This window comes from Struthio camelus, chromosome 31, assembly GCF_040807025.1.
Source record: "Struthio camelus isolate bStrCam1 chromosome 31, bStrCam1.hap1, whole genome shotgun sequence".
Taxonomy (NCBI): domain Eukaryota; kingdom Metazoa; phylum Chordata; class Aves; order Struthioniformes; family Struthionidae; genus Struthio; species Struthio camelus.
The window spans coordinates 3792923-3820809 of record NC_090972.1 but is presented as its reverse complement, the minus strand read 5'-3'; the positions used below and the strand labels follow the sequence as shown (position 1 = coordinate 3820809).

Genomic DNA, 27887 nt, shown 5'->3' with positions numbered 1-27887 from the left:
AGAAACTGTTTTGATATCCCAAAAACTGGATCTTCTCCTCCTTTTGCGGAACAGAGCCTTGCTGGAGGGGGGTTATTTCCAGGGAATGGTTTAATCAGCAGAGCCAGGTGCTAGTTTATCCATGTCCACCGTTTGTCCTCTGGGTTGAATGTCTGGTGAAAACTGATCTTGGTTTTGAGCGGGCAGATGGAGACGTGGCTAATTAAAGAGCCTGGCCGCTTCTTGCGGGCAGCACGGTCTCTCGAACGGCAGATGGAGGGATCGCCGTGCGTTGCGTCTTTGGGCTTTGTCGTTAAAAAAGCGCCGTGCCCAGGAGCGAGGCGGTTTCCGTCAGGGAAAACCGATGAACCTGGAGTCTCCGTTAGCGCGTTCCCGAATCACGGGGCAAAAGGTGGCTGGAGGAAAAGAGCAGAGTGTGGCCACCGGTACCTACTTGGCCTGGCAGTGCTCAGCTGTGCAGAAGGCAGGATGCGACTTCCAGGCTGAAGAGCTAGGCTCTCCCCTCGGCCACTGGTTTTCCCTAGGTGTTACAAGGATAAGTGTGAAAGGTCCCTCCAAAGCAGATCTGTTTATAAAGTGGCTGTTTTGGGTGGCTGCAAAGAGGGTGCATGAGCAGTGTTGCTCCATTTCTGGTATCAGTCTGCTCCGTGCTCAGCCAGAGCCGAGTTTTGCAGCCTCGTGGGGCAACTCCCCCAGCAGATGAGGCGCAGCAAGGCCGAGGGAGGCTTATTTTAAGCAAAATCTGGCCTATTCACATGCGGAGCAGCAGCTCTACAGTGGAGGCCGTCCCAAACAGCTTTCAGGTTTCCCCTGTGAGGCTCTGTGTAGACAAGCCGCCTGTTGCCCAGGCGCGCACTCTGCCCGCAGGATGGTCTCCAAAGGCAGAAAGAACGTTTGCAGCTTCCCCTCGGGGAGCATGCAAAAACTTTGCGCCAGCGCAGCGTTCCTTCGAAGACTAACAACTCGCTCGCGCGTTAGGGAAAATAACACCGGGGGTTACGGTTCCACCTACCGATACCTGGCGCTTCCGGCAGCATCTTTAACTCCTTGAAACGGTCTCTCGTTTGGGTTCTGCTCAGCACATCAGCTTCTTGCTGCAGGGATGTATCTGTCTTTAATTGAACTACCAAAGAGCCTGTAATCCTGGCTCTCCGTGGACTGTTCCACATGCCTGGCCGCTCCTTGGAATGAGCCTTGACCATAATGAACGCAAACGAAAACACGAACGAACCCAAACTCTTCTTTCTTGGCGTGGCAGGCCCTGGAAGCTGAGTAGCTGCTAGCCAAGGGCAGGGGCTGCCGCCAACTAACGGCTTTTTTGGAGGGCTCAGCTGGGTTTCCGCTGTCAGCGGTTGGACGCTCTCGCTGACTGTGATTACCGCTCAGTGATTTCAAGGTCTCCCCGCGCCCACAATTCTATGTCCCGTAGCCAGAGGTCCTCAATTTTAAGTCCTTTTAAAAGGAGCAGGCTACGGCTTGAAATCTGGGCTTGCTTATCAGTACTGGCAACATCACTCCCCTTTTTTTTTTTTTCTGGCACAAAATGCAGACCTGGGGCTGGTGTGTCCCCCGCTATTGCTGTGCCCGTCTCCATAATGCGGTGGGCTCTGGCTGCCTCCAAATGCCAACTCCTCAGCTTTCTCTTAGAAATCACTGAAGAAGACGTCAAAGTGCATGGTGGTGAGGAGGGAGCAATTAGTGCTACTCCCTGCTTTTGTTTTGTACCGTGATTGTTGCACCCTGTGCTGGCATTTGCCTAAGAAAAGGGTGTTGATGTGCCCCCAGCTCACCCGCTGCCTGGGTTGTGCCAGGCTCCCAAAACGCGACCCCTGGGCAGAGCCACACTGGTTGGTCCTTTGGACGAAGCTGCTGCGGCAGCATGGGAAAACCCAGGGGATTTGGGAGAGCTCTGGTGTAGCAGGAGGGAGGACGTGAGCAATGTGGCTTCAGTACTGGGAAAAGGCAGAAAAATCTACGTCGAACGTGGGACGGCGACGGGGCACGCAGGTTTGGCGGGAGGAGTCGGCTTAGGAATCCAGCCGTATGGGGACAGACGAGTCGCAAACAACCGGCCTGCTTCAGCGTCTTATTTAAACCTCGATTAGTTTGAGGACGGACGCTTGAAAGCGAGCAGAGGGCGAGCGCGAACGGCGGCTCGGAAACCAGAGACGGAGCTCAAACCCCCCATCTCCAATGGAGCGCCTGGATTTAAACCTAACTCGCTCGCTCCGTATTTCCTTACGAGTAGCGTCCTTGGGAGAGAATGCCAAGAAAACGGGTAAATCTGGAAAGCCAGAAAAATCCCTGGCGAGGACTGTGCTGGGCCCAGCGACCTGTTGTGTAACCAAGGCATGCACAGCGGGTCACGTGGAGATAGCCATCAGCGCTCCGTAACCGGGCCCGGCTTTTGTATTTAAATCCAAGAATGAAGTCTCTTAGTTACGCTCCTGCGAGGAGCTAGGAGCACAGAGACGGGCTCCCTGCGAATCGAAACCTTCCTCGTTTTGTTTTGAGTCTGAAACGGCTCTTTCAGGCCGCCTTTGGCTGGGCGCTGAAAGTAGCTGTCGCAACCGATTTAAGAATGAAGCAGCACACGTTGCATATGATATTTATTTAACTCTTGCTCCGGGTACGGCTGCAGAAAAGCAGCTGAACAAACAAGTTATAGAGTCGTGTTTGCAGATGAAGGGTGCCGAATCGGTAGCGAGAGGATTTTCGCCCGTTTTATAAACCCACCTGTCCTCGCGTCTCCTTAAATCGCCTGCGTGAGACGTCCCAGCGTCGAGAGCTGCTGGGAGCCACCCGCTTCCTTGTGGGAAGCCTTGCTTAAACCCTTGACTGCTCTTCCCAGATGGGAGCGAGAAATTGCCTTGGGGCACCTGCTCCGTGTCGTGTTCTCTGCTCCCGTTTTTTGCTAAGTCTGTAATTTAGAGAGGTTTTTAGGCAACGTTAATGAGATACGGGGCTGTTACCAGGTTATAATGGCAGGAGGTGAAGCAGAGATGGGTGCTGCGTGCGTGCGCGGAGCGTGCCTTGCCGCGTGGGCTGGCGGGCGTTTGCAGCGCGGATGTTTCGAGGTGGCGCTTGCTCTGTTTTATAGAGGTCCCCTCCAGGCCTGCGCTCCTGGCACGCGGCGTAAAAGCCTGTCTGAAGGCGGCCGTTTATAGCTCTCCGTCTCACGAGCTGATGCAACCTGCCAAAACTCGCTAAAAGCTAGCGGTGCACGTGGTTAAACCCAGATTTGCAGCGCTGCCCATTAAGAACGGACCGGGATGGACCTAAACAGGGAGGATGAAGGACACGTGGCACCTTCAGCGCTGGCTCGGCATGCCGGGAGAGAGCGGCGCGGGGTTACATGATCCGGTAGCTGCGTTCAAGCGCCACCGTGGGAAGCGCAATGCTGCGACGTGTCGATCGCGCCCCAGGCCGCTGGCAGGGCTCAGCACCTGCGCGCAGATCTCCGCGAACCGCTTCCTGCTTCCTTCCTGGCCACTTCCAGACGGCGATCGCGAACTGCCAGACAGTCTCTGCCAGGGTTACAAGATGCTGAGCAGTTAATAGCTGAGGCTAGGTTGCTTAGCAGACCCTACACCAAATCCCTGCGTTCACGGGGACAGACCCCTGTGCCAGAACTGAGTGGTCATGCAGGGAGAAGTCCCTTTCTGGGTAGCATTTCATGAGCTGTTTTCTAGGTCAGCTGTGGTTCGTGATTTCTAATCAGGGCGCAGTGGGAAATGAAGGCAGAGGACTCTGCTCTGCATGCGATGACAGGGAGATCTGCTAATTCAAAGAGCACTGTTGCACTCTCTCCTTGACTTGTTGCGGTAACTTGGTTATAAGCCCATCGGATGCGAGATTTTGGACCGGTCTGGGCTCTCTTAGGGCCAAACCTCCCATCCCAGAGCAGCCTGCAGGTGGGGATCCGCAGCCAAAACCGAGAGGCATTGGGAAAGGGCTGTGGGTTTAACCGCTGCCCTGCAGTGCCCTGGGAGGAAAGGCGCTGAGTGAGCCCCTGCCGGTCTTGCACCCTCAAATGCTTATTTAAACAAAAAAAAGCCTTTAAGCAAAACTAAAAGTCAAAGGGAGGAAGTAGGCGTTTGGGTCTGTGGCAAGAACTTGAACGTGGCTCCACGGATCAGAATTTGGGCTGGTTATTTAGATGGGTGCCTGTGCAGCAAAAACAGGATGTTGCAAGGCACTTGAGGACCTCAGAGGTCACCTGCGCCCTCCTGCTGCTCCAAAGCAGGTCTGCAGTACCTAAACCAACCTTAGCCTGACTTAGTCTCGGGTGGAGCCTCCAGCACCTCCCTCAGCATCTACACTGCCACCACCTATCCTCCCTCCTAGAAAGTTGATGGGGTCTTTGGTGTTTTTAGCATTTAAGTCCATCGCTGCTAGTCTTATCTGTGGCAAGCAGAGACAATATCTTATGCTCTTCTATAGACTGCAACAGGGATATTTGGGTGTCTCCTTGTTGGTTGTGCCTTTAGACCCTTGATCATTCGTGATTCCTTCTTCTTGAAGTGCTGCTCTCAAAATCGGACACGGCCTCGTCGCAGGGGCCTTCCCAGTGCTGCAGAGAGCTCCCCGTCCTGGGCCTGGTGGCTGCTGCTCCAGGTGGTTCCCTGCGCTCACCTGCTGCTTTCCCCATATGTTGTGATGGGCAAAAGTGTGCCCTGCTGCTGCAAGTGCCTCCTTAAACCCTGGCTTGGCTTTCTACAGAGACTGTTTGTGTATCTCCTGCTCCAAACCTTTTGGCAGTCGCCTCGGAGAACACGTGGCTCCTCTTGGCAGGCGCTGGGAAATGTTAGGCAATGATGTCCTTCCCCAAAGCATGCTGCAGCTCTCCTCCCTCTTAGCTTGCCTCACCTTGCTTTGCCCCCCACCTTGCTTCCGCCGGCCTGGCAGCATCGTCCTCTGGCTTTTCTTCTCCCGTTCTGCAGATCTAACACCCTTTTGCCTCCCTTATTGGCCCCAAACTGCAAGACTTTCTGCTAGGTCTAGACTTTTCCTCTAGATTTGCTCCTGCGCAGCAACAGTGTCACCATGTCTGATCTGATAGGGGGAAGAGCCATGGGAGCAAACCAGCATTTGCTCACTGGCTCTCAGACAAGGACGCAGAAGTGGGGCTGCCCCCTATCATGCCCAGACCCTTGCTTAGCTAAAGAGCGCTGTCCCCCTCTCTAGACCATCGCCTGTGTTTTGGATAAAATTCCATTTGAGGGTGCTGCGGGGCCATTTCCACTGCAAAGCCTGGTCTCTTCTAGGATCTGGTGCAGCCCAAGCGTAGCTGGGCTCAAAGGCTTGGAGGCATTTCATGAAGCAGCTGGAGGTGCTCAGCTGTGTGCACAGAAAGCAGATTCAGGGTGGCAGATCTCTCCGGTCTATCCTCGCCTGTCAAAAGCGACAGCCACACACGTGTCTGCTTGCTAGGGGCTCGGGTCACAGGCTGCTGTTGCCCTGGGTTGCCCTTTTGCATCGCTTCGTTTGACTGGTCTCTGCATAACTTGGTTTGCAACTGGTTTTCTAAGCATCTTTGTAGAGTGCTGTCCATCAGTAGGTACCTCGTGGCGGGGGGAAGTTGCACTTGATCCTGTCCAAAGGATGTTATATGCAAGCTCTGGTGCCGTCCCCTGCTTCCTGCCAGGAACGGAAAGCTAATTCAAGGGCAAGGAACCACCTGAACTGTCCTGTCAACCCAGCATCTGCCAAAACACGGTATGCAGCGACCTTTCAGGGGGTGTCTGCACATGGAAACATCTCTCTGAGCTGGTTAGCCTTGAGAAGAAGATTGGAGGGGCAAAGAATCTCCCACATCCCCAGCAGATGTTGCTCCCTTTCAGTACTGACCTTGCTTTAACTCATTTCCCCATCCAGCTATTGCCTTATGTGCTGCTTGGGAGGGCCTGGCTCTCTGAAAAGCTCCGTTAATGGGCTTTGGTGCTCCTCCAAAAGCCTGTTCACACTGCCCTGAGCGTCAAAGTTGCTCACCTTCATCCAGGCCACGTCAGGTTGACCAGCGTATCCATCCCATGCTGCGCATTCTCCAGGTCTTCCATTAACGAGTCTTAACAGCAGAAATACAGGTTGGATCAGAAAATTGTTAACTGGTGTTCTGAATTCTCATTAGCAAAGAAAGTTCTTTTCTGTAGATCTAAAAATGCTCGACTTTGTTACTTAGAGCCCTTCACAGATACTTGAAGAAGGTAATTTTTCATTGTAAGAGACCATTTCTTTGCTTCCTTCGAAATACAACACAGAAAACTTACTGAGTTCCTCTAAACCATGATTATTGCTGCTGTCTAGGCCAGATGCCCACTGGGGTCATTTCCTAATGGACCTGAACAATTTCTATCATCCTGTTGGCCAGAGATATTTCATGTATTACTTTGGTTCTCCTTGTTGGTATTCAGTTCCCAACTGGGAGTTTGTACTCACCAAATTAAGTCCTTGTTTTTCGCATTTGTTGTATCTTTTTGTGGTATTCTCCTTGCTGGTTTCGTTGTCTTTTCAGCCACAGAAACCTCTCTGCCCCGCTTACCTGCGTTCTGCGGTGGGCTGTTCCTCTGAGATGTAGCACCGCACTTGTTTCTGACTCACGCCCATCTGGGAAGTAAGTTGGATTTGGGGATCTTCCCCCTCCAGATCTTTTTCCAGCTTTCCCACGCCAGTTTGAAATCGTCTGCTGGCATCTTTGAATCCTTCTAGGCTGCGGTGCTTTGTATGCTGGGTGAGGCTGCTGCCCCATCCAACCTGTTAACGAAAACCTAGTTTGGAGCTCGTTTAGGAGAGCTTGTGCTGAACTCCGTCCCTCTCCTGGTTCCCAGGGCACCCTTTGTAACTGCTCCTTGAATTCAGCTTCTTAGCTACATCCGCATCCAACCTGAAAATAATTTCTAGGTCACACATTCACGACTGCTTCTGAAGAGGAGGCAGCCTCAGAAATCTTATTAAAGGTGAGAGTCAGCATCCCTGATTTCCCCCCTCCCCCTTAGCTACAGGGACTGGCATAGGTTTTTCCTTGTTTTCCAGGCACTGGCCCCATCCTCAACCAAAGCAGCCTGGATGGCAGAGGGCTAGAGGAAATGAGGAGAATAGGGAGCCCATTCGGGGGGGGGGGGGGGGGGGGGGAGGGGGGCAACTAATGAAAAAAGGGGTATGGGGATTAAGGGCTCAAAAATTAATCAAAAGGGCATCTGGGGAGACCCTGAGGTGGCCCACTCAGAGACATGAGTGGGCAAGGGAGAGGACACAAGCCCTGCAGATACTTTGATTCCTTTCCCTGGCTTCTTTTATCCCCGGGTGTGAGAGGCTGAAGGAGATCAGAGTGGCGCAGGTTGTGTAGTTTTTACATGGCTTGTTTCTACTTATCTACTCCTTGTCATCTGCCAGGTGCTTGCAGTTTTTGAGCTGTTGAAAATGATGATCTGAATGCCCCTGATCCTCCTCTGTTGTCGTCTTGAGTGCAGGTCCTAGGTTTGCCAGCCTTCTCCCCATCCCTCTGCAGCTTCAGTCACCTTTGGGCTTTCAAAGATAATTGCTCGCGGGACCAAAACTACTTTAGAGAGCGGGCGGAAATGGCAGTGCTGCTCTTCCAGCGCTGGCTGTCTAGTGGGGAGGCTCCCGCCCTTCCCCTTTCCCTTGATGTTGTGCTCTCTCGTTCCTTCCTTTGCCAGAGACTGGCAGTGCTGATCTGCTGACAGACGCATCTATTTCGAGCAAACTCAATTGTGCTGGTTTGGATCACAAACTTAAGCCATCCCAGCAGGACTTTGCCTAGGGAGAACAAGGGAGCTTCCACACGCTGCTCTGCCAGCGAGCTGACGGTGGTCCTGCCCCCAGGAGTGCTGCGGAGGAGCCCGTAGGAGGTGACCTCTTCCAGCAGCACAGCTCAGGCTGGAAGAGGACATTTAACTGTAGATTTGTCTGAACCTCGTTTCCTTCTTGATACTCTGATTTGAGAGCGAAGGCCTCGGCGTAGCTAAACAGCCTCTGGCCTGCTCTTACTTCCATTCTGACCTTTGCCTCCTCCGGTTAATTGTGGTCACCCCTCGGCAAAGGGGAAGACAAAGAATCAAAACCTATGAGCTTTGTGGACGTGGCCTTTAGTTCTTCCTCCTGTCAAGGAGTCTCTGTGTGTCCCATGGCAGCTAGGTTAATCACAGATGAATGCAGTTTGGAAGAGCATTTTGGAGCTCTGTTTCTGACCCTGGCTCACAGCAGGGTCAAATTCAAAGTCAGGTCGGGTTGCTCAGGGCCGTGTCCAGCCGCGTTTGGGGAGGGGGGAGATGCCACCACCTTTCTTCCCAGGCTAATGTGCTCTGAGGACCCCCATCGTGTTAGTTTTTGGGGCACCGAGAGGTGATCTCCTTTTTGCTTTAGCCTTTCTGATTTTTTGTCTCTGTGTGCTCATTCTGTGCTCGCCTGCAGCCTGACCTACTTTCCACCGTCTTTGATTCCCTTCTTGAGTTCCAGGTTACTGAAAAGCTCGCGTTGGCCTCCTGCTTCACTTCCCTCCTTTCCCTGCACTGGGATCGCATGTGCGATATTGCGCCCTTGATAGTCTCTCTTCTGGTCTCTGAAGGTTTCTGATGGTAGGCAGCGCCACAGATGAGCAAAGGGAAGCCGTATGCTGGTTTCTAGCCTGAACTGGAGCTCCATTTTCACCATTGCTGATCTACAGCCACCTTAGGTTGCATGAAATCTCTCGGCTAGGTGTTTTAGTACAGGTTTCGTTGAGTGAGGGTTTGCAGGGCCAGCACTCGAAGGGAAACAGTCGCAAAAATCCCTCCTGGCCTTCAGTCTTGGCAACTAACATGACCAAGCTGGCCCTTTTCCTTCCTTAATGTCTTTGGGAGACAGGGTTTGGGAGACTGGCTTGATATATGTAGAGAAAGGACCAGGATTCACTGGCCTGTTATATTTCTCCTCTTCCTGTTAAATGCCAGTGAGCTCCTGGGCCTATAACATACCTCAAAGCTTCCTAGACCTGATCTTCTCCAGCTCTGTGCTCTTTTGAGCCAGGCTACGTAGGAGAAGTCTCACACCATGACTAAACACGTATGAGCAGGGTGTGCTGTGGTGGCTGACAGATTGCCTTGCCGCCTGGCAGACAAATAAGGGGAACTTCCCCACGCAGTTCGTTAGCAGCCCTTCTTCCTCAGCAAAGCCAGCGAGGGGAAGCAACGTGTTTGAGAGCTCGAAAGCGTGACTTGGAGCTGGCAAACGGTCCCCTTGGCAGGAATCTGTTCCCACAGGGCCCTGGATGCTGTCGGAGACTGGCTAGCCAGCAAAGACGGATGCTTTCATCCCTACCCCTGCCCGAGTCCTTTAGCAAGCCAGCAAGCAGGCAGTCCTGCCTGTCCCAGCGTTTTTGGTGTCCCCTGCCGCCTTCTCTGTGTCTTCCTGAGGCGGTACCAAGATTTGGCCCCGACTTGGAGAGTTCTTTGCTCAGATCAGGGTGCGAACTTGAGCACAGCCAGCAGCTCTGAGATGGCCACCGGCCACGCCGTGGACCATCCCCTGCATGCAGGTTAAAGCAAAAGGTTGTCTCAACTGAGCCCTTTTCCGGGTGTGATGGAGGCGATCAGGACGTTGGCTGCTGTCAGGAGCTTCTCTCCCATGTCCTGGGAGCGCTTTGTTGAGAACTCGTGCTGGGATTGTTCACGGGGTGTTTGCAGTCGTGGTCCCTAGGTGAGGAGACGTCCTCTCAGCACTCAGAAGCTGTCTGGAATGACAGTCCGTGTCACTGCTGCACAGAGACCGTGGGGGCTTCTGGTTGCTGCTGCAGGCTTGGAAACCTCCTAAAACATCAAGACTTGGGCCATCGTTGTTTCTTTAGCCTCTGAGAGGCTGGCGCTGTTTCGTCCGTCTACGGCCCCTTTTCGAGCGGTTCGTAAGGAGCGTGGCCTTCTGACGTGAAAGGAGGTAGGAATCTGAACCTCCAAAATTTTCCCGTGCTGAAAAAAATTAGTGTCAAATGTGGATCTGTTTTTGTCTCAGCTAGGGTTTTTGTTGGACCGTCTCCTCTCCCCCGCTGCCTCTTCTCGGTTTGGTTTTGTTTGTGTTTATTCTTTGTGCGTTCTAGGGACAGCAGGTGGGTTTCTCATAGGACGTGGGGTTTTTCTTGGTGTAATTATAGCCCAATCGTAGGCCAAGCCTGTAGCCTTTGAATTTGTATCCTGGCCCCGTAAGCTGAGGAGCCCCTGGGCTGGGTGCAGGGGGCTTCATGCTCCGGCTTTTGACGCGGGCTTGTTCCTCCATGTGGCTTTGCCGTTGCTTTGGGGTTTTGCAGCAGGCGTTGGCAAGCCAGGGAGGGGATGTTTCTGCTTCCTCCATGTGTTTCCACTGTGTTCCCATCTGGTCCTGAAGCCACAGGAACTCGGAGCGCCTTTGCACGCGCCCCGGCGTTGCTTCCCTTTTCCCTGCGGGGCTCAACTCGGCCGCCGTTCGCCTCGGCCTTCGCTGCCGGCAGCCCACCTGGCCTAGCCTCCCGTTCCTGTGCTCTCCCAGGGCCGCTCCAAGCCCCTGCTCTCATTTTGGGATAGCGTTGTCTAAAATCGCGACCGCGCTGGTGGTGCTCGTTGGTCGGTTTTTCCAAAGAACAGGGCGTTTTTAGGGAGATTTTGCTGCTGTCGCCAGGTTGGGTTTGAACCTCTATTTTGTGCACCCTCTCCTTTGTGCAATGGGAAACCCTCACCCGGGTCTCAGGAGTCCGGCGGCGTCCCTGTATCCCTGCTCCCGATGGAAAATCGCTTGCTTGTTTGCTTTTGGCGGCGTGATTTGACTTAAAACCTGCTGGCGCGTCCTAAATTGCAGCAGGGATGCTGGCAGAGGGTTGAGGAGAGGCTGGTTCCTGTCTCCCTGGTGGGGACACCCGGTGGCGGGTGCTGGGTCGGGTCGAGCCCCGGTACCAGGGGGACGGAGGCTCGCCTCGGCCTGCAGCGTCGAGCCAGGCCTGTGGGCCAGCGGGGGCCGGCCTGGCGGCGCGAGGGGACCCATGGCGAGGGACACCGGGCCTGAGGCTGAGCTGGGTACAGCCCGGAGCCTGGACGTGGCTCCGTGCCCCGGGCCTAGGGGGCCTTGGCCTCATGCCCCGCGCCCGGGCCTCGCACCCCGCCATGGCGCCCCCTTCTCCTTCCCCCCACCCCTAGCCCAGCGCTCGATAGCTCGGCGTTCCCCGCTCCGGCCTGGCGCGGCCGCCGACGAATCTCTGCCGCTCCCGCCTGGCCGGCTGGGGTTGCCGATTACTCGGCAGGCGGCTGCCTGGCCTTGAGACGGCGCGGTGCCCGCCGCCGCTCGCTCGCCCGCGCGCTCGCGTCGGCGCTCGGCTGCGCGGCCTGGGCGGGCGGGCGGGCCGGGAGGGCGCCGCGCCTCGGCGCTCGGCTGCGCGGCCTGGCGGCCGCCCCGCATGTGCCGGAGCCAAGATGGCGGCCTCCACCTCCTCGCAGCCCAAAGTGACAAAAGCGGCGGCGGCGCCGCGGCCCCGGGACCGGGGCGGGGACGGCGAGCCCGAGCCCGAGGCGGCGCCCGAGCCGGGTGAGCGCCCCCTTTCCCCGCCTCCCTCCCTGGCCCGCCGTGTCGAGGCCCGGCCGCGGCCTCCACCCCCACCCCCCCACCCCCCCCACCACCACCCGCCGCCGCCGCCGCCTCAGCGCCGGGCCCGAGCGGCCCAGCCCGGTTCGGGTCCCGCCACCGGGCCCGGCTCTGACAGGAGCGGCCCGGTCAGAGCTGTTTCCGCCGAGTCCCGGCCCCCGCCGCCGCCCTTCTTTGTCCCTACCGGAGCCGGCCTTCCCCATCCCCCTACCGGCCCGGTCGGGGCTACCGGAGCCTCGACCCCACCTAGCCCCGCTTGGCCCCCACACGGTGCCCCGGGGCCTTTCCGTACCCCCACAGTCCCCCCCCACCACCACCACGATGCCCTCAGCCCCTCCCCCATCGGGTTAGCCCCCCCCTCCCCCCCCTCCGGTTCCTGTCAAGGTCCCCGGGGCCCAAACATCTCCGTCCTCCTCGTCCCGATCCACCCGCCGCTCCTCCTCCCTCTCCGGGTGGCCAGGAGGAAGCTCCGAGCCGGGAAAGCAAATCCCGATCGCGCCCGAACGACGGCCCCGGAGCACCGGCATCCCTTCCCTGGTTTGGGGCGCGCTGCTCGGCAGGGGCGCGTTGACCCCGCAGCAGCCCCAATCCCACTGGATATGTGCGAGCCGGAGCCTGTGCCGGGCTGGCAGCTGGGCTGGGCCTTGCCACAGGGAGCTGCCACCGCTCCTGAGTCCTGCTGGGTCACTGCTGGTGCCCACTGACACGCCAGTACCTCAGCTCTCCCCCCGATGCGACTTTCCCAACCCGCTCAGAAAGCGTAAAAACTTCCGCCGGGATTCACTCTCGGAAGGGACTCTATCAGCTTTTCCCCCTTAAGTTTCCACCCTGGGTTTAGCTGTCGACATCTGGCTGAGGAGTAGCTTAAACATCTGTAAAAGGGAGCAATCATCTCCCTGGGTTCCCCCACCCGTGTCCCCTCGGTGCATCCCTGCTCCGGAGCTCACGATCTCCTTCCTTTGGCAGTCCTGGCTCCGGAGGAGGAGGAACTGGTGGCCATGGAGGTAGGCTCGCCCCCGCTGCCGAAGAAGAGCGCTCCCGCCGGGCAGCTGGATCAGCCCCCGAGCAGGATAGGGACCAAACTGTCTCCTGAGCCGCCTGGGAACAAGCCAGAGCCTCAGGACTCCAAAAGTGAGTACCTTCCCCGCGCCGTCTCCTTCCTCAGGTGGCCGAGCCGCAGGTTTCTGTTGTGACGAGAGGAAAAATACCTCTTCGCTTGCGGCTTTGCAGCAGGGAAACAGTGCCTGGGAACCTGCTGTCCAGCTAGACTGGGCCTAGAACCCATTGTAGCCTATTAAAGCTGGTGTTAAAGATATGCTGGAGCTCTTTTATATAAAAGCATTGGCGTTTTTGAGGCCCAATCCTGCTTGTGGCACTGAAGCACGGGTGGCAGCTGGTGGCCTTTCAAGGCTGGTGCATCTCAGCACTGAGATGTTGAACGGTCTTGTGTCAGACCGCAGAGCGCACGAGGGCTGTTCCTTGTAGCACGCGTTATGCCCCAACCACGGGGATACGGTGCCTCACGGCACTGGATGCTGCAAGCTTGGGATCATGGAAAAAAAAGTGGGAAAAGCTGCGCCCAAAGGGCTCCCCGTGCTGGGCGGCGGCAGGGCTCCAGGCTGGTGTTTGTTTAACCTGATCCGGAAGGCTTTTCAAGCCCTTTTGTTGAATTCCCTTCTGGAAGAGGCCGGCCACGTTGTGCTCTCGTGTCACTGTCTTAAGCTGCTTTTCTCTTTCCCTGGCACCAGCTGCTTTCTGAAGCTTGCCAGAACCAACACGAGTTTTTTGTCCTCCTTAGACCCCTTCAGTCATCTCCTCCTGGGCGTTCTACTTTTTGCCGGTTAACAAGGTTTCCAAAAAGGCTGTGGGAATTAGGCACTCCTCAGACCCTCACTGCTGGGCTCCAGAGCCTTCTTGTGGCTCGCGGACCCCTGGCACCTCAAAAATGCATCAAAAAAGGTCCCCTTGAGCAGGGAGGCCAGCAGAGAAGCCTCCGTGCGCCCAAGGGAAGCGGTCTCTGTCCTCCCACGACTCTGCTCTGCTCTTTCTTCCCTAACTTATCCCTGGCTGCTGTGGTGGTGAGCAGAGGGCCTTGATGTATGTGGGAAGGTGGATTGGGGGTGGTAAAATCTCTTGCAGCATGGCGGGATGCGGATGCCAGGCTCGGACGGTCAGCGTGCCTGCGAGGAGCCAGCCAGACGCTGCTCCTGGTGCCTCCCGCCTCCTCCTTGCCCTGACTTTCTCTCTCTTTTTCCGCTTGTAGCCCAGAACCTTACGACGTGCGAGGTGTGCGGCGCCTGTTTCGAAACCCGCAAAGGCCTGTCCAGCCATGCCCGCTCTCACCTGCGGCAGCTCGGCGTGGCCGAGTCGGAGAGCAGCGGGGCCCCCATCGACTTGCTCTACGAACTGATGAAGCAGAAGGGCAAACCCGACGGCAGCCCCCTGTCGCCCACCCTTGGCAAGAAATCCGGCTCCCCCAAAGACGGCGCGGCCGGCTCCCCGCGGCCCAGCCTCCTGGCGCTCAGCAAAGGCGGCGACCGCCCGTCCGACGGCCCCGTCAACAAAGCCATCAAATCCCCCCCGGGCTTCTCAAAGAGCCTCTCGCAACCGGGCTCCCCCATCCTCAAGAAGGTGCCGCCCACGCTCTCGGGGTCCCCGTCTCCGAAAAACCCTGAGGACAAGAGCTCCAAGCTCTCTCTGAGCCCTCTGCAGAGCTCCCCTAAAGCCCAGTGGCCGCAGGCGGACGAGGAAGGACCCCTCAATTTAAGTGAGTCTTTTTACCTTTGGTGTTTCCCCTTAGGCCTCAAGCGGGAGAGCTGGGGGCAGGGGGACCCCGGCGTCTTCGGTCTGGCTGTCGGCAGGCCGGGTGTCCCTTTGCTCGATGTTTGCGAGGGCGCAGGCGCCGTTTTCCAGCGTAGGTGCTGGTGGTTGCTAGCAGCAGTCGGTGGCCTGCAGCGGGAGATGCTTGCTGCTCTGTCGCGACCGTAGGAGGGGGATCATCATCCCCGTCTGGGTAAAGAGGGGCTCGTGTTTGCTGCCCGTTGTGATTTCAGTAAAACTTTCTGCTCGCTGGCTCTCTCTGCCCCCGAGCTCTTTGCGTCTGTCTCTCTCCAGCTTGGGACCAAGCGTGCCGTCTCCTCTTATAAACCCCAATCCCTCCCGCAGCCACGCTCTTGCGCACGGTCCCTCTACCTGCTACTTCTCTCTCCTTGCTTGGCAGCTCTCTGCTCTGCCGTTCCAGGCTGCGGCGTTACCCTTTTCGGGCTGGCCGTAGCTCTCGAAGAGCACTGTGCCTCTCCCGGCTCGGTCCTGCACCCGCTGCGTCTCTAGGGAGGCAAAGGGCTCTCTGGGTGCGACGGAGAGCGCTAGGAGGCTCCCCGAGCTGCCAGGCAGCTCCCCACAGAGCGCGGGAGGGTTTTCCTGCGCCTCTGCAGCACGCTTGTGGTTGATTTGGTGTAGTGGGACCCTCTGCGGCGGGCACAGCTCGGCAATGCGTTGAGCTGCCCGTTCCCTGCTGCCATCTCTAGAGTAGGATGCGAGGTGCCTCAGCTCTCGGGACCGGAGTCCTGGTGCTCTCCCTCTTCATCCATAAGCTCCGTAGATAACTTGTTCTGATACACTGAGACGGGAACGACTTTCCGGCAGCAGCTGGCTCTTGCCCCCTTCTCCCAGAGCTTTGAGTCTTGCCAGGAACCTCTCGGTAAATGCACTCAAAAGAGCGTTTGGTGTCTCTGGCCTGTTCAGCCTTCATCCTCACTGCTGGGCCTCCCTAGCAGAGCCATAACGCTGCTCTGTGAGTCCAACCCGCTGCCGGTAGAGGGAACGGCCCATGTCCGGGTTTGTACCGCTGCGAACAGCTAGTCTAAGCACTCAGTAGATCCTCCTGTGGCTGGAACCAGGCTTTGTGGTTCGACCCTGATGTGAGAGAGACCGTGGAGAGCACGAACGTCTGCTCTGCTGCCTGCCTTGATCCTCTCGCCCAGTCTGGGCTGAGACAACCCAGGCAGCTGGGTCCGAGCCGCGCTTGTGAGGGTTTGGTGGGCAGCAGAGGTATCTGCGCACAGATTTCGGTCACGAGTTAGCTGCTGTCCCTGGCGTCTCCCCGCTTGCTCAATGCACAGCCTCGCACAGAAGGACCTGCATGCGAGTTAGTCCCGCGCGGATCCCGGAGTGGCGTTGGGAGCCCGGCTCTGCCCGTGCTCCCTCCTGGTGTCTCGGCCAGCCGGCTGCAGGAGTAATCTGCTGGGCTCATGGTGTGTACATGGGACAGACCTTGCGCGCTGTGGAAATTGCCAGGCTCCTAGGACGGTTCCCTTTAGAAATCATACTGTGTTCGGAGTCGTTTCCGGTTGCAAAGCAGGCTTGGATGAAAGTGTCCTGGTGTTTGCTGCGTTTGGTCCTTCCCTCGTACCAGAAGTGCCAAGTGCAGCTTTACGACCCAAAGTCTCTCAAATCCCGGAGGCTGGGGATTCGCTAAATCCGCAAGGCTTCTTGTTGCTCTTTTTGGAGCCGTAGGGCCATAAAGTCACTCCGTGCTGGGTAGCGTCTTGCTTTTCCCAACTTGAAGCTCTCCAGCATTGCCACTTTCTGACAGCTTCCAAGAGCCGGGGCTGGCGCTTCCCGCGACGCCAGCTGCTTGGCAGCTTGCGGGGAAGCCTTTAGCTGCGCCCGTAGGTTTGCAGGATGCTCTCCAGGCGCCGCTCCTCGATCGGCAGACAGAAAAATATCGTGGCTGCTCTGTCACGTTTCTTGAAGCCTTTTAAAGGCAGCCGTTGCGCGCTCTCCGCTCACCAGTGGGTAATGACGGCGAAGCAGTTTGCCCCTCGCTCTTGGCCAGCGTCGTAATTCCTCTCGGTTAGGGCTGCCCGTTAATGAGGCCGTAGGAGCAGAAAACCTCATCGCTGGCCGGTCAGGCAGGGTGCAAGTGGTGCTCGCCGGACGCGCTCCTCAGTGACCGTACGTATTATGATGAATGTGTTTTCTTTCCGCAGCTGTAGATAGTGACTCGGGCAAAGACATTGACTGCCAGTTATGTGGCGCCTGGTTTGAAACCAGAAAGGGCTTGTCCAGTCACGCTAGAGCCCACCTGAGACACCTGGGAGTGGATGACCCAGATGCTAAAGGATCGCCAATTGATGTTTTAAATGACCTCATCAAAAGCGAAGACTTCAAAAGCCGCCTGGCCTCCCTCCTCCCTAGCGAGAGGAAACCGTTAGGGGAGGCTGGGAGCCCCCATAAGCCCAGCTCTAAGAGCCCAGCTGCAGCGGCTCCCACGGCAGATACGAAGCCACCACTCCCACCGCGGCCTTTGCGCAAAGAATCAGCAGATCTCCTACCTCCTTCCCCTCCGCCGGCCAAGAAACCGAAGCCGCAGGGGCACCGGCTGTCGGCTGGGGCCAGTCTGCGCGGTGAACAGGGTCTTTCTTCCAGCGCCTACTGGGCTTCGGATGCTGCGATGCCTCCGCTCAACATCTGTAGGTCCCTTCTCGTCGCTGCTTCCTCTCCCTGCCCCTCGCCCTTCCCAGCCTCGCTCACACGGCGCCGGGAAATCCAGCCGGCCCGTTAACGCTTCCGTTAGGCCGCGGCAGGGATTAAACGAGCCTCCTGCCCACGTTCCCTTCTGTTCCTCCTCCTATAAAAATCCTTCTTGAGCATCTTCTTGCTCCGCTCTCCCCTGTGTGCCGTCTGCTGCCACCGTTCCTTCCTCAGCGGGCAGGGACGGCCACGCGGTACGGCTCGGTGCCTGAAAGCGCCTGGGAAGTCCTGCACGTGCTGGTCTTGTCTCGCCCTGAAATTATCCGGTCTGTCCGAGGTCTCCCTCGTTCCATGGATTCAGGCCAACAGGCCCATGGCCGGTGGCATGGTCTAACCCCTCTTCCGGGCAGGGATCTGTCTCGATTTCCACCCCTGTGCCAACGCAGCAAGCGGGGGGGCCTTCTCCCTTCCCCGAGGGAGGGCAGACAGGGACCGGTTAAGTGGTGCGCGCTCCTCCGTGAGCTGGCGGGCAAACGCCGCCGGGCTGCTGATCCCGAAAGCAGCCCGTCGCAGAGCGCGTAAGTCTCGCCGCTGGCCGCTAAGCGTTTCCCTCCAGGCCGTTGCATGGCTCGGACCGCAGCTTGCTTCTGGTGGCAAAACTCTCGTCCCGCTTCGCGTTCCTCCTCTCCGGCCTTGGAAACGGGCCGAGAATTGGCAATTCCCGGGTCGTGCCGTGGGCAAGACCTTTGGGAAAAGGGCTGAGGCGGCGCCGCGTTTGCAGGTCGCTGGGATTAGCAGGACCGCGCTCGGTTTTAGGTGCACGGCGCTTGGCCGGGCACCGGGAACGTGTCTTCATCTGAGGCCCTTTCCCCTTCCCGCTGGACTCCTCCGCACGGCAGCAGCGCTCGGATGCTGCGGCATGAGCAGAGCTCACCTTTCCCGATGCACGCGCAGGCCGAGGACGCGAGCGAGCGTGTTATCCCCAGGCTTATGGAGCACGGCTCTTCCTTCAGCCCCGCCGGGGAGGCGTCGAGCTTCCCCTACCCGCTGTAGTGCTCTCCTGGGAGATCGCACGACGGTTTGAGGCCGCTCGCTTCCGAGTTGGGTCAGGGATCGGCTTCGTATCAGCCGCCGCGTTGGCTTTGGGCTTTTCCCGGTTCTCGCTGGCGTCCCGGTGCTGCTGGGCTGCATCCGTCTGTCCTGCGTGTCTGCCTGCCCGTCTCGGCCGGCTGGGGTGACCGCGCTCAAACTCGGGTCTCTCTTACGTTGCAGCTTCGGGGTCGGAGCCGGTGCGAGACATCCGCTGCGAGTTCTGCGGCGAGTACTTCGAGAACCGCAAGGGGCTGTCGAGCCACGCGCGCTCCCACCTCCGGCAGATGGGGGTGACCGAGTGGTACGTCAACGGCTCGCCCATCGACACGCTGCGGGAGATCCTCAAGCGCAGAGCCCAGCCTCGGAGCGGCGCCTCCAACCCCTCGGGCCCCGGGCAAAAAGCCATGGCCAAGAGCCTCTTGGGCAGTGTGGGGTCCCTGGAGCCTCGCGGTCCCGGAGAGCTTCACATCCCCACCATTGCCAAGAAGGTCCAGCAGCCAGGCAGCCCCATGGGGCAGTCTCCTACCTCGTCTCCACCTCCCACTGCCCGGAAGATGTTTCCAGGCCTTTCTCCTCCCTCGTTGCAGAAGAAGCTCAAACAAGACCAGCTAAGGGTGGAAATCAAGCGCGAGATGATGTCGGGAGGTCTCCACGGAGACCCCCACCCATCCGACCGAGCCTGGTCCCCGCGGGAGGAAATGTCTCCCCTGAACCTCTGTAAGTGCCTGGTGGCAGCCTTCCCCTGCCTGCGGGCTGAGTGGGACTTGGCTCCCTTGCGGCTGGGGAGGGGACGGGGACGCAGAGGTCCATCTCTCACTGAGATGGGGGCTGAGCCCTCTCCCTGGTCATGCAGCCACCAGGTAGGTGCTTTAGGGCCAGGCGGGAGGGTCCTGGTGGATCAGCACCTTTGGCCATTGGCCCCTCCGAGGGGAGAGATGGGGGCTCCCACGCTGCCGTCGGGACGGGTGCGCGCAGAGTCCTTCTCTCCCCGACGCCGCCGTCTCTCTCCCTCCGCACAGCTTCCCGAGCCGACCCGGTGCGAGACATCCGCTGCGAGTTCTGCGGCGAGTACTTCGAGAACCGCAAAGGGCTGTCGAGCCACGCGCGTTCCCACCTCCGGCAGATGGGGGTGACTGAGTGGTCCGTCAACGGCTCGCCCATCGACACGCTGCGGGAGATCCTCAAGAAGAAGTCCAAGCCTTGCGTCATCAAGAAGGAACCTCACGCTTCCAGCATCGAGCCCCCCAAGTCCTTGGGGGAGGAGGGGACGGACCCCAAATCCCCTGGGAAAATGCTGTCGGCCATGGGCCTGCCTCCCCTGGGCGGCCGGACGGGGAAACCCAACCCCGGCGGCTCCAGCGTGAGCCGGGAGATCTCGCTGTCGCCGCTCACCAGCAAGCCCCAGGGCGGCTTCCTGACGCCGTTGGCTACCAAGCGGCCGCTGCAGGACGACCGCCTGGGCGCCCACGGCGAGATGAAGCACAAAGCGTACATCCAGACCGAGCTGCCCTTCAAAACCAAGGCCCTGCACGACAAGCCGGCGCACTCGTGTAAGTGAGGCTGGGGGGGAGGCGAGCGGTGCAGCCCCAAGAGGCCGGACGCCGGGGTTGTTGCCCGTCGGGCCGCCTGTTTGGCGTTCGGAAGTCGGGAGCGAGTTGCGGAGGGCTCCTTGCTCCGGGTGTCGCCGCCGGGCAGCCCGGCGGGGTCCGGGGAGAGGAGGGGTGGCATCAGGCTGAAGACGCAGGGTGGAGCAGCCGGACGCTCCGGGTTAACCGGTCCCCGGGGAAAGCTCCTTCCTGGAGCTCATCTGCGTCGCAAAAGATGGGGACTTTCCATCCCGCCGCTCCTCCAGCGGCTGCAAACGCCGCGGCGGGAGGACCTGACTCCGTCCGGAGCTTTGCGCAGGGTGGGGAGGGACGCGAGAGGCGGCAAGGGGGCCCCGGTCCGCGCCGTGCCGCCGCTCACCCCCTGCCCCCGGTGCCCGCAGCCAGCGAAGCCTGCTGCGAGCTGTGCGGCCTCTACTTCGAGAACCGCAAGGCGCTGGCCAGCCACGCGCGGGCTCACCTGCGGCAGTTCGGCGTGACCGAGTGGTGCGTCAACGGCTCGCCCATCGAGACGCTCAGCGAGTGGATCCGCCACCGGCCCCAGAAAGCGGGCGCCTACCGCAGCTACATCCAGGGCGGCCGGCCCTTCGCCAAGAAGTTTCGCAACTCGGCGCACGCCCGCGACCACGACGGCGCTCGCCGCCTGCCCCTGAGCCTGCAGCCCGGCGGCGTGGCCCTGCTCGGCAAAGGGCTGCCGGCGGACCTGGCGCACGGCGAGCCCGCCAAGCTCCTGGACGGGGGAAGCAGCGGTGAGCGGCCCGTGGTCACCTCCCCCCTCTCGCTGGTGAAGGTGGAGGAGCATCAGCGCCCGAACATCCACAGTGAGTTGGGAGCCAGCCAGGAAGAGGGCAGAGGGGGTCTCCAGCGCCCCGAGGGAGCTGGTGGAGCACCAGGAACCCTGCCCCGTCCCGTCTGCCTGACGGTCTCTAGCCGAGACCCTCCCCACACACCCAGCTCCCGTCGGCGGGAGATGAGCGGGGGCCGCTCCCTGCGTCCGCTGAGAGCGGAGAGGTCGCGCCGGGGGACGTAGCGCGAGGCCGGCGTCCCCCGCCGCCGCCGCCTGAACCCTCCTCTCCCTCCCTAGAGTTCGAGCGCAGGCAAGCCAGGCCCCTGGACGCCCCGCTGCGCCGGGAGGACGAGGCGGCCGACTTCCAGCAGAAGATGGAGGAGACGCGCCAGCCGCCGCCGCGCATGAGGCCGGTGCCTTCGCTCGTCCCCCGCCCGCCGCAGACCTCCCTGGTGAAGTTCGTGGGGAACATCTACACCCTCAAGTGCAGGTACGTCGGCGCCGGGGAGGCAGCTGGGGGGGGGGTCCTATCCTGCAGCCGGCAGCCGCCGGAGCTGCTCTTTGCCGCAGCCGGAGCGTTTCCTTTCCCTCCTCCCAGCGCTGCCAGGCTCATTGGGCCACATGGCTGACGGTTGCCTCTTTCGGTGCCATCCTGGGTGTCACCCGTCAGGGAGCGAGCGAAGAGGGGTGAAAGGACGTGGCCGGGGCGGCGTTTCGTGCCCCGGCTGCCGGGCTGACGCCGTTGTCCCCGCAGGTTCTGCGAGGTGGAGTTCCAGGGTCCCCTCTCCATCCAGGAGGAATGGGTACGGCACCTGCAGCGACACATCCTGGAAATGAATTTCTCCAAAGCGGACCCGCTGCGGGGCGAACCCCCGGCCGCCGAAGCGCCCGCCGTGGCCGAGGCTCAGTAAAACGGAGCCGCAGCCGAGGCTGGGTGACGGAGCCGGCCCGAAGAGCGCGGCGCCCTTCCTCCTTCCCGCGCGTCTTCCCCTCCGCGCAGCGACCGTAGCTGCCCCGCCGTAGCCGGTTCGCTCCCCCCCCCACCCCCCCCCCGCCGCATCCCTCACCTCACCCCACCCCGCCGCCCGGGGAATCGCTGCCTTGGATCCGCGAGCTCCGGAGCCTTCCCTGCCGCCGGCCAGCGCACGGCTTTTCCCACCTTGCTCCGCCAGTAACCGGGGCCGGGGAGGCCCCAGCCACAAGCACTACACGGAACAAGCCGAACCCTTGTCGCGGCTGTCGGAGATCGGACTCTGCCCGGGAGCCGCCGGGAAGGTGCGAGGAACCGGTGCCGTCGCATCTCGCTGCCGGCGGGTAGGACGTCGAGGCTCCTTTCCCGGCCGGGAAGGGGGAGACGGAGCCAGGATGGAGGCGCTTTCTCTCCCGTCGGCGCCGAAGCCGGTTTAATCCAAAGACTTCGCCAGCGAGCTGCGGTTTCTTTTGATTTATTTTTTTTTTATTTTTGTTTTTGTTTTTTTGCTCTTGGTGGTTCAGGCGGGGGCAGGGGGGAAGCAGAGCGGGAAAAGAGAAGGTCGCGCCGGGCCCAGCGGCTCCGTCGGGTGAGCGTTGTGGATTTGTATATGGCCCTAGAGTTAATGTATATTCGAATCGCCTGGAGGCGACGATGAATTTAGTTCACGTAGGTGTCGGAGTCCGTTGTTACCGGGTTGCATGTTGCCCGTCCTCCCCCTTTTTTTCCTCCGGCCTGAAAGAAAACCCGCCGCCGGTTCCCTTCCCGCGTTACGCGGCAATCGTGGCTTCGCGCCCGTCTCGCGGCATCCGCTCCGTCCCGTTTTCCCAGCGCTGCTTTTTCGGTGGGATTTGCTCCAGCAGGATCGAGCCAGGCCGGGGAGGCGACGGGAGCGGGGAGGGGGGGACGGAAAGGCAACTTCTCCAGTTGCTTTCCCGGGCCGGAGCGGGAGGATTGGGCCCTTTTTAAAAATTTTTTTGCCCCCCCCCCCCATCCCGCACCGCCCCGCTCACCGTTGCTTTTTATGTCTAGCTGCGTAGCCCTCCCTCCCCTCCCGCCCTTGACTTTTTTAACTCTAGTTTTGGGTAGAAATAAGGAGCGTTCATTTTTATTTGAAGGCCCGAGCTTGGAGCGCGGCTCGGAGGGAATTTACCTTTTAACTGTAAATTTTTTTTTTCTTTTTTCTTTTTTTTTTTTTTTCTTTTTTCATGGGGCATATTCTGGTTATTCATGTACCCGGGAATATGTACATTAGATTAAACTCTTCTGGAAACGGAGCGGCCTGCAGCGTTTTTGAGTCGGGGCCGGGGTGGGGGGGAGGAGGAGCACGGGACCCGGGCGGGTGCGGGCACACGCGTGTGCTCGGGCGCTGGCCCAGCTCTGCGCGCCCACGCGATCCGTGCCCGGTGCGGGTGTGCGCGGCGCTGCGCGCGCTCCCGCCGGCGCTCCGCTGCTGTCGCAGCCGCGCGCGCCCCTCCCCGCCGCGCGGGGGCGCGCGCGCGCGCCCTTCCACCCGCCCGCGGGTTGGTCGCGCGGGTTCGGGCAGGGGAGGAGCTTCGCCGGGCGCAGCCAATGGCAGCGAGGCGGAGGGGCGGAGCGATGCCTTGGCCCTCGTGCGGCGCCGTAGCGGCGCCCTCCCGTGAGGTGTGTCCTGCCTGGGAGCCCGTAGAGGGGAGGGTGCTGCTATGGCGCTGGAGCCTCGAGGCGGAGCTGTCTCGCCATTGGGCCTTCCCCTGTCGCGGCTGGCCAATCAGAGGCTATCGCGGTGATGGCCACGCCTTCCGGTGAGTTGACAGTCGTGACATCCAATCATCGCTCGGCCTCGCCGGGGCCATTGAGGAAGCAGCCGACCCATGGCCAATGAGCAGCCAGCGCCCATCCGATGGCCATGCGCGCCCGCCACTGGGCGCCGAGGCGGTGGCCGATTGACACCGAGGGCGCCCTATGGAATGTAAGGGAGGCGGTGAGCGACGGCCGCCGGCAGCCAATGGAACACGCGAGCCCGAGGGAGGCGCAGCCAATGCCCGCGGCGCGGGGGCGGGCCGCGCGGGGCGAGCCGACCAATGAGACCGGGGGAGGCGGGGCCGCGCGGCCAATGGGGTCGGGAGGCGGGGCCCGCGCGCCGCCGTTACCGTCTCGCGCAGGAGGCGGCGGCCGGCAGCGGCGCCGCCATCATGAGCTACTCAGGTGAGGGGCGGCGGGACAAGATGGCGGCGGGCGGGGCGGCCCGGCGGGGGTCACGGCGCTCCGTTGTAGCGGCGGGGCGGCTCCTGGGCGGGCGCGGCCTCGCCGCGGCGGGCGCCGGTGCCGGTGGGGCCGTGACTGAGGCGGCACCGCGGGCCTGGGCGCCCCCCCCCGCTCCCGGGAGAGGCGCTGCGGGAAGCGGCCGGGCTCTTAGCGCCGCTCCGCGTTCTCGGGTGGGTTTGTCAGCCGGACCCGTGGCCCGTCCCGGTGGGCAGCTGCTCGCCGTGATTCGGGTTTATCGCTGCGTTTGCAGCGGGTCGAGCCGTCACCGGGCTCAGCCCGGTGCCCCCCCCCCATCGGGAGGGCTGGGACCGGCGGGCGCTGGGGGCTGCTGCCACCCCCGCCGCAGCGCCGGCCTTCGGGCCGGGTCTGCCCTAACCCCCCCCCGTTGGGCCCAAACGTTGACATTCACCTCAGCTTTTCCCTAGCTGCGAGCCTGTCCTAAGCGTTGGCCCAAATCCCCCCCCCCCCCCCAAAAGCCCCCTCTAAAAGCCGCCTTGTCCCGGGCCATCCCTGGAAACCACACGGATGCTGAACGGAGCGGCGATGCGGAGCGGTTTCGGGAGCCGGCGCGACCTTTGCCGGCCCCGAACGACCCCGGCGGAGCTGGGAGCCGAGCGACGGCGCGGCCGCTCCGCAGAGAAGCGTTCGGGGCAGGAGCCGGCACCGAGCGACGCTCTCCTGCTTAATCGAAAACGTGGCATCGCCGTCGTCTGGTTTAATTAGCTTCTCTGTGATTATTTTCTTTCCTTAATCTAGCTGCTTCTGATTGAGAGGAGCTTCTCATTAGCAATCAGGTTACATCCGTAACTCTCTTTTCTAATTTAATTTGAGTTAGTGGTGTGTCTGCTGCTTCTCTTTATTTCTTACCTGCTTATTCTTTCTTTTTGCTGGCTCTTGGAGCAGCGTCTGGGCTCACCTGTGGAGTAATAAGTAGTAGTGTGTGCAGGCAAAGGTTTGCCGTGTATGAAAGCACTCCCTGCTATGTTCCCTATAAACTCTATTTCTCCTCGGAGTGGCTTTTACTGTAGCCCAACATCCCTAACAGCGAAGGCGAAGGAAAAATAGCCGCCTTCTGAGAAGGGGAGTTTCCATTTTGGGGAGGGAAAGATAACCACAAATATCTACAAAGCAAAATCGCTTTCCTGAAGGGCAGTAGTGCGTGTTTGGATTCGTGTGAGCAGAAATGATGTGCTTGTGTTACTCCGGTTTGCAAAACCGTACTTGTTTCGAAATGAATGTTGGGATGATGGTGTCTAGACTTGAATTTAAGTGTCCTCAAATCACGGAGAGCATGGGATGGGATTGCCTTGTCTACAGCCTCGTGCAGTTGTGGATACTCGGAGACGTCTTTCCGTCCCGGTCTCTTCATCTTTCAGCTGGCTTCCTGCAAGGGCAAAGAGGCAGAGCCCACCAAGAAATTGTTTGCCTCCGAGGGCAGCTGAATGTCAGCTCCAGGAGACTCCAAGCTGGGATACGATGGGAAGAGCTTACAACTTTCTTGATGAGTTCTGTCCCCTCTCCTTAGCCGCTCATCGGAGCGGTTTTCTTCCGAGGGATGCGAGCTCTCTCTCGCCCTCCTGAATGCGTGACTTGCGCTCGCAAAGTGCTCGGTGGTGGAACTCATGTCGGTAGCAGTGGCGCTGGAAGAGGAGGGCACGCGCGGTATGAGTGCACCAAAAGGCATCTAGTGTCTTTTTTTGAACCGCTTCAAAAGCCATCACTGAAAGTCGCTGGAGCCAAGCGTACTTTGGAAGTGATCGCAAACGTGCGTTTGGCCCCAGTCTGACTGGTCGCAGGTGGGACCTTAGAGGAACGTGTGTGACAAAAAGCGCCCGGTGAGGGTACGAGAAGTGAAGGATGTGTGTCAGTTGAAGGCTGGATTGTGGCACGTCGAGTCTCCGGTGGTTCCTTCCTTTCCTGGCCAAGGTCAAGCTGTGCGTTTGTCTAAAGCTCAGCTCCCTGGTGAGATGGTTGCTCTTCCCGCTGTTTTTCCTGTAGGTGCAGAAATTGTTCTCCCCCAGGATGGGTGTTTGCGGCCCTTGATGCCAGGAACTTCACAAAGTAAAATCCTGTCTTTTTTCAGAAGCTGGGCGAGGATGCCGCTCTTCTGGTGACGCGTCCTGCTTTTGTCGTTGCTGGGGCGATGTTACGGCCTGCTCTGTTCGACTGTTCGGTGTGACCCTCTTGGACTCTAGAGGGTGTTGCTGACTTTAGATGCTGGGTAGCAGAGGAATCTCTTCAGCTACAAATGTTGAGATTGCACTAAGCTTGGCTCTGATAGCTTTTTTTTTTTTTTTTTTTGGTCTCTTTCTAGGTTATGGAGACTGGAACTCTGGGACGAACCGAGGCAAGTACACTTAAAAACTTGAGTAATTTTCTGTCGGACTGATTCGTTAGCTTCCACTTCGCAGCTCAGATGCGTTTCCTGAGCCTGAGGGAGATCTGCTGAGGTCAGTGATGAACCATCCTTGTCTCCGATGCAGCGCAGAGGCTGTGCAGCCTCTTACTGTTCTGCCTGTGCAACTGCTCGCTTTTATTTTAAAATCCTTTTTGTCGAAGGAAACGGCACAGCTTCCTTCACCCCTGCAACTGACACTTGTCGCACAGAAAACCTGTTCTAGCAGGCACATGCTGTATTATCTCTCCTTTTCCCCCCCCCACCCCAACCCCCGAAAAACCCAACTTCTGCCACTTGGGAAACCTGAGTGAAGCTAGTAGCAATTTGTGCTGTACAATCCAGGGTCAGGGAGACATCAGAAGGTGGTCTGCAGAAGAATAATCTATGCACGTACCTCTCCACACATGCAAGCAGCCAAGTAAAGGAGGAGGAAAAGAAAAGGCTACTTCTTAACCAACCAGAAGTTTGCTAAGGCTTTTGTGTAGTGTTGCTACAATGTTTCCCCCCCCCATTTGTAACACTTTGATTTCTTCAGCAAGAACGGAAACCTCTCTATTGTTTTTTCTTATAAAACACTTGAAATCAACACTAGCCCGAAAGTCCTTTTTCATTCGGTGCTCACTAGCACGCGCCTTCCGCTGAACGGTTTGTAGCCTGCTGGGTTGAGGCGGAGGGAGATGGGTGAGGAGGAGGATGGTTGCTCTGAAGAAACAAGGTGCGTTGAGGTGCAACCAGCAGTGACAGCAAAGCTTTTAGACTGCCCTGCCTGCAGGCTTGGTACTTCTCAGCCTCCTGAAATTCAAAAACAACTTAAAATTTTCCAGAGCTGTTTCAGCTGTTTAATCTTTGTGGCAGAGTGAGAGAGGGCCACTTAGCTGATGAGTCTCCCGTGGCTGGAACAACTCCTAGTTTTCTTGCTGTAAGAAGGGCAGTGGAGATCCGGTCCGAGGGTTTGTTTGGATGGAAGTATGCTTTGGCAGAGAGAAAACTATAGATTGTTGCTGTGTTTGATGGGGTTTCTACAAGCAAATTGTTCTCTTAAACCTTAGTGGTCCCCACAGTTAAAAATATGCTGGTGACTTAAGCAGTTCACACTTGTTTTAATTCCCCTTGCTGTGATGACTGCTTGGGGCAGGGAGATTTTTGCCTCTAAATTCGGATTAAAACATTAGCTAAGCCGTATAATAGGAAATAAGAACAACTCTCTTTCATTCCAGGTTATGAGGGATACAATTATGGCTATGGATATGGTCAGGATAACTCGGGCAGTTATGGCTACGGCATGGCAACTTCCAACTCCTGGGAAATGGCCAATTCGGACGTTGACATGAACCCCGATGCCTCCGGTGGTGGCAATGCCGACGCTGTCATAGCGAAAATGAACCAGCGCTTAGACATGGTGTCGCACCTAGATACGGACACGATGCAAGGAGGACACTACAGCTCTGGTGGAGACAGGTGAGTGCAGAGCACGGGGAGGTGTGGAGACTCAGTAATGGCCATGCTGGTGTCTGCTTTCCTGCTTGCTGGAGTCGTTGCCACTCGATTCTTTCTTTGCTGGCCTTGTTTTTTTGCCTTTTCCCACGTTCTGACTCGGGTGAGCATCCAGAGCTGGCTCAGCTGCCCTCCTTTCCTCTGCTTTAGTGGTATAATAGGAATTTATGCCACGTCTTGAGTGACGTCTTGAAAAAATCTGACTTCGATACTTACAGTGCAGTG

The 27887-nt window shown here is 58.9% G+C and overlaps 2 protein-coding genes across 14 annotated transcripts in view; both read left to right on the top strand.

Annotated features, from left to right (window-relative positions):
• Nucleotides 1–22270, top strand: part of WIZ (WIZ zinc finger) — a 62965-nt gene extending 40695 nt beyond the window's left edge. For 8 of the 11 annotated variants that reach the window (XM_068922969.1, XM_068922968.1, XM_068922974.1 and 5 more), the window contains 8 exons: nucleotides 12562–12726; nucleotides 13859–14362; nucleotides 16587–17069; nucleotides 18343–18879; nucleotides 19182–19712; nucleotides 20150–20587; nucleotides 20851–21043; nucleotides 21308–22270. In XM_068922969.1, the coding sequence (XP_068779070.1) occupies nucleotides 12562–12726; nucleotides 13859–14362; nucleotides 16587–17069; nucleotides 18343–18879; nucleotides 19182–19712; nucleotides 20150–20587; nucleotides 20851–21043; nucleotides 21308–21464 (3008 nt within the window). In that variant the 3' untranslated portion in view covers nucleotides 21465–22270. The remainder of the gene's footprint in view (nucleotides 1–12561; nucleotides 12727–13858; nucleotides 14363–16586; nucleotides 17070–18342; nucleotides 18880–19181; nucleotides 19713–20149; nucleotides 20588–20850; nucleotides 21044–21307) is intronic. The other 3 variants (XM_068922973.1, XM_068922971.1, XM_068922970.1) reach the window with 2 other exon arrangements.
• Nucleotides 22271–23121: 851 nt separating this feature from the next.
• The window catches only part of AKAP8L (A-kinase anchoring protein 8 like), a 14996-nt gene continuing 10230 nt past the window's right edge, over nucleotides 23122–27887 (top strand). Inside the window, exons 1-3 of one of the 3 annotated variants that reach the window (XM_068923038.1) lie at nucleotides 23122–23307; nucleotides 26085–26117; nucleotides 27386–27626. In XM_068923038.1, coding sequence (XP_068779139.1) covers nucleotides 23292–23307; nucleotides 26085–26117; nucleotides 27386–27626 — 290 coding nt within the window. In that variant the 5' untranslated portion in view covers nucleotides 23122–23291. Of the gene's footprint in view, nucleotides 23308–23571; nucleotides 23711–25969; nucleotides 25992–26084; nucleotides 26118–27385; nucleotides 27627–27887 lie in introns of those variants that run through there. The other 2 variants (XM_068923037.1, XM_068923039.1) reach the window with 2 other exon arrangements.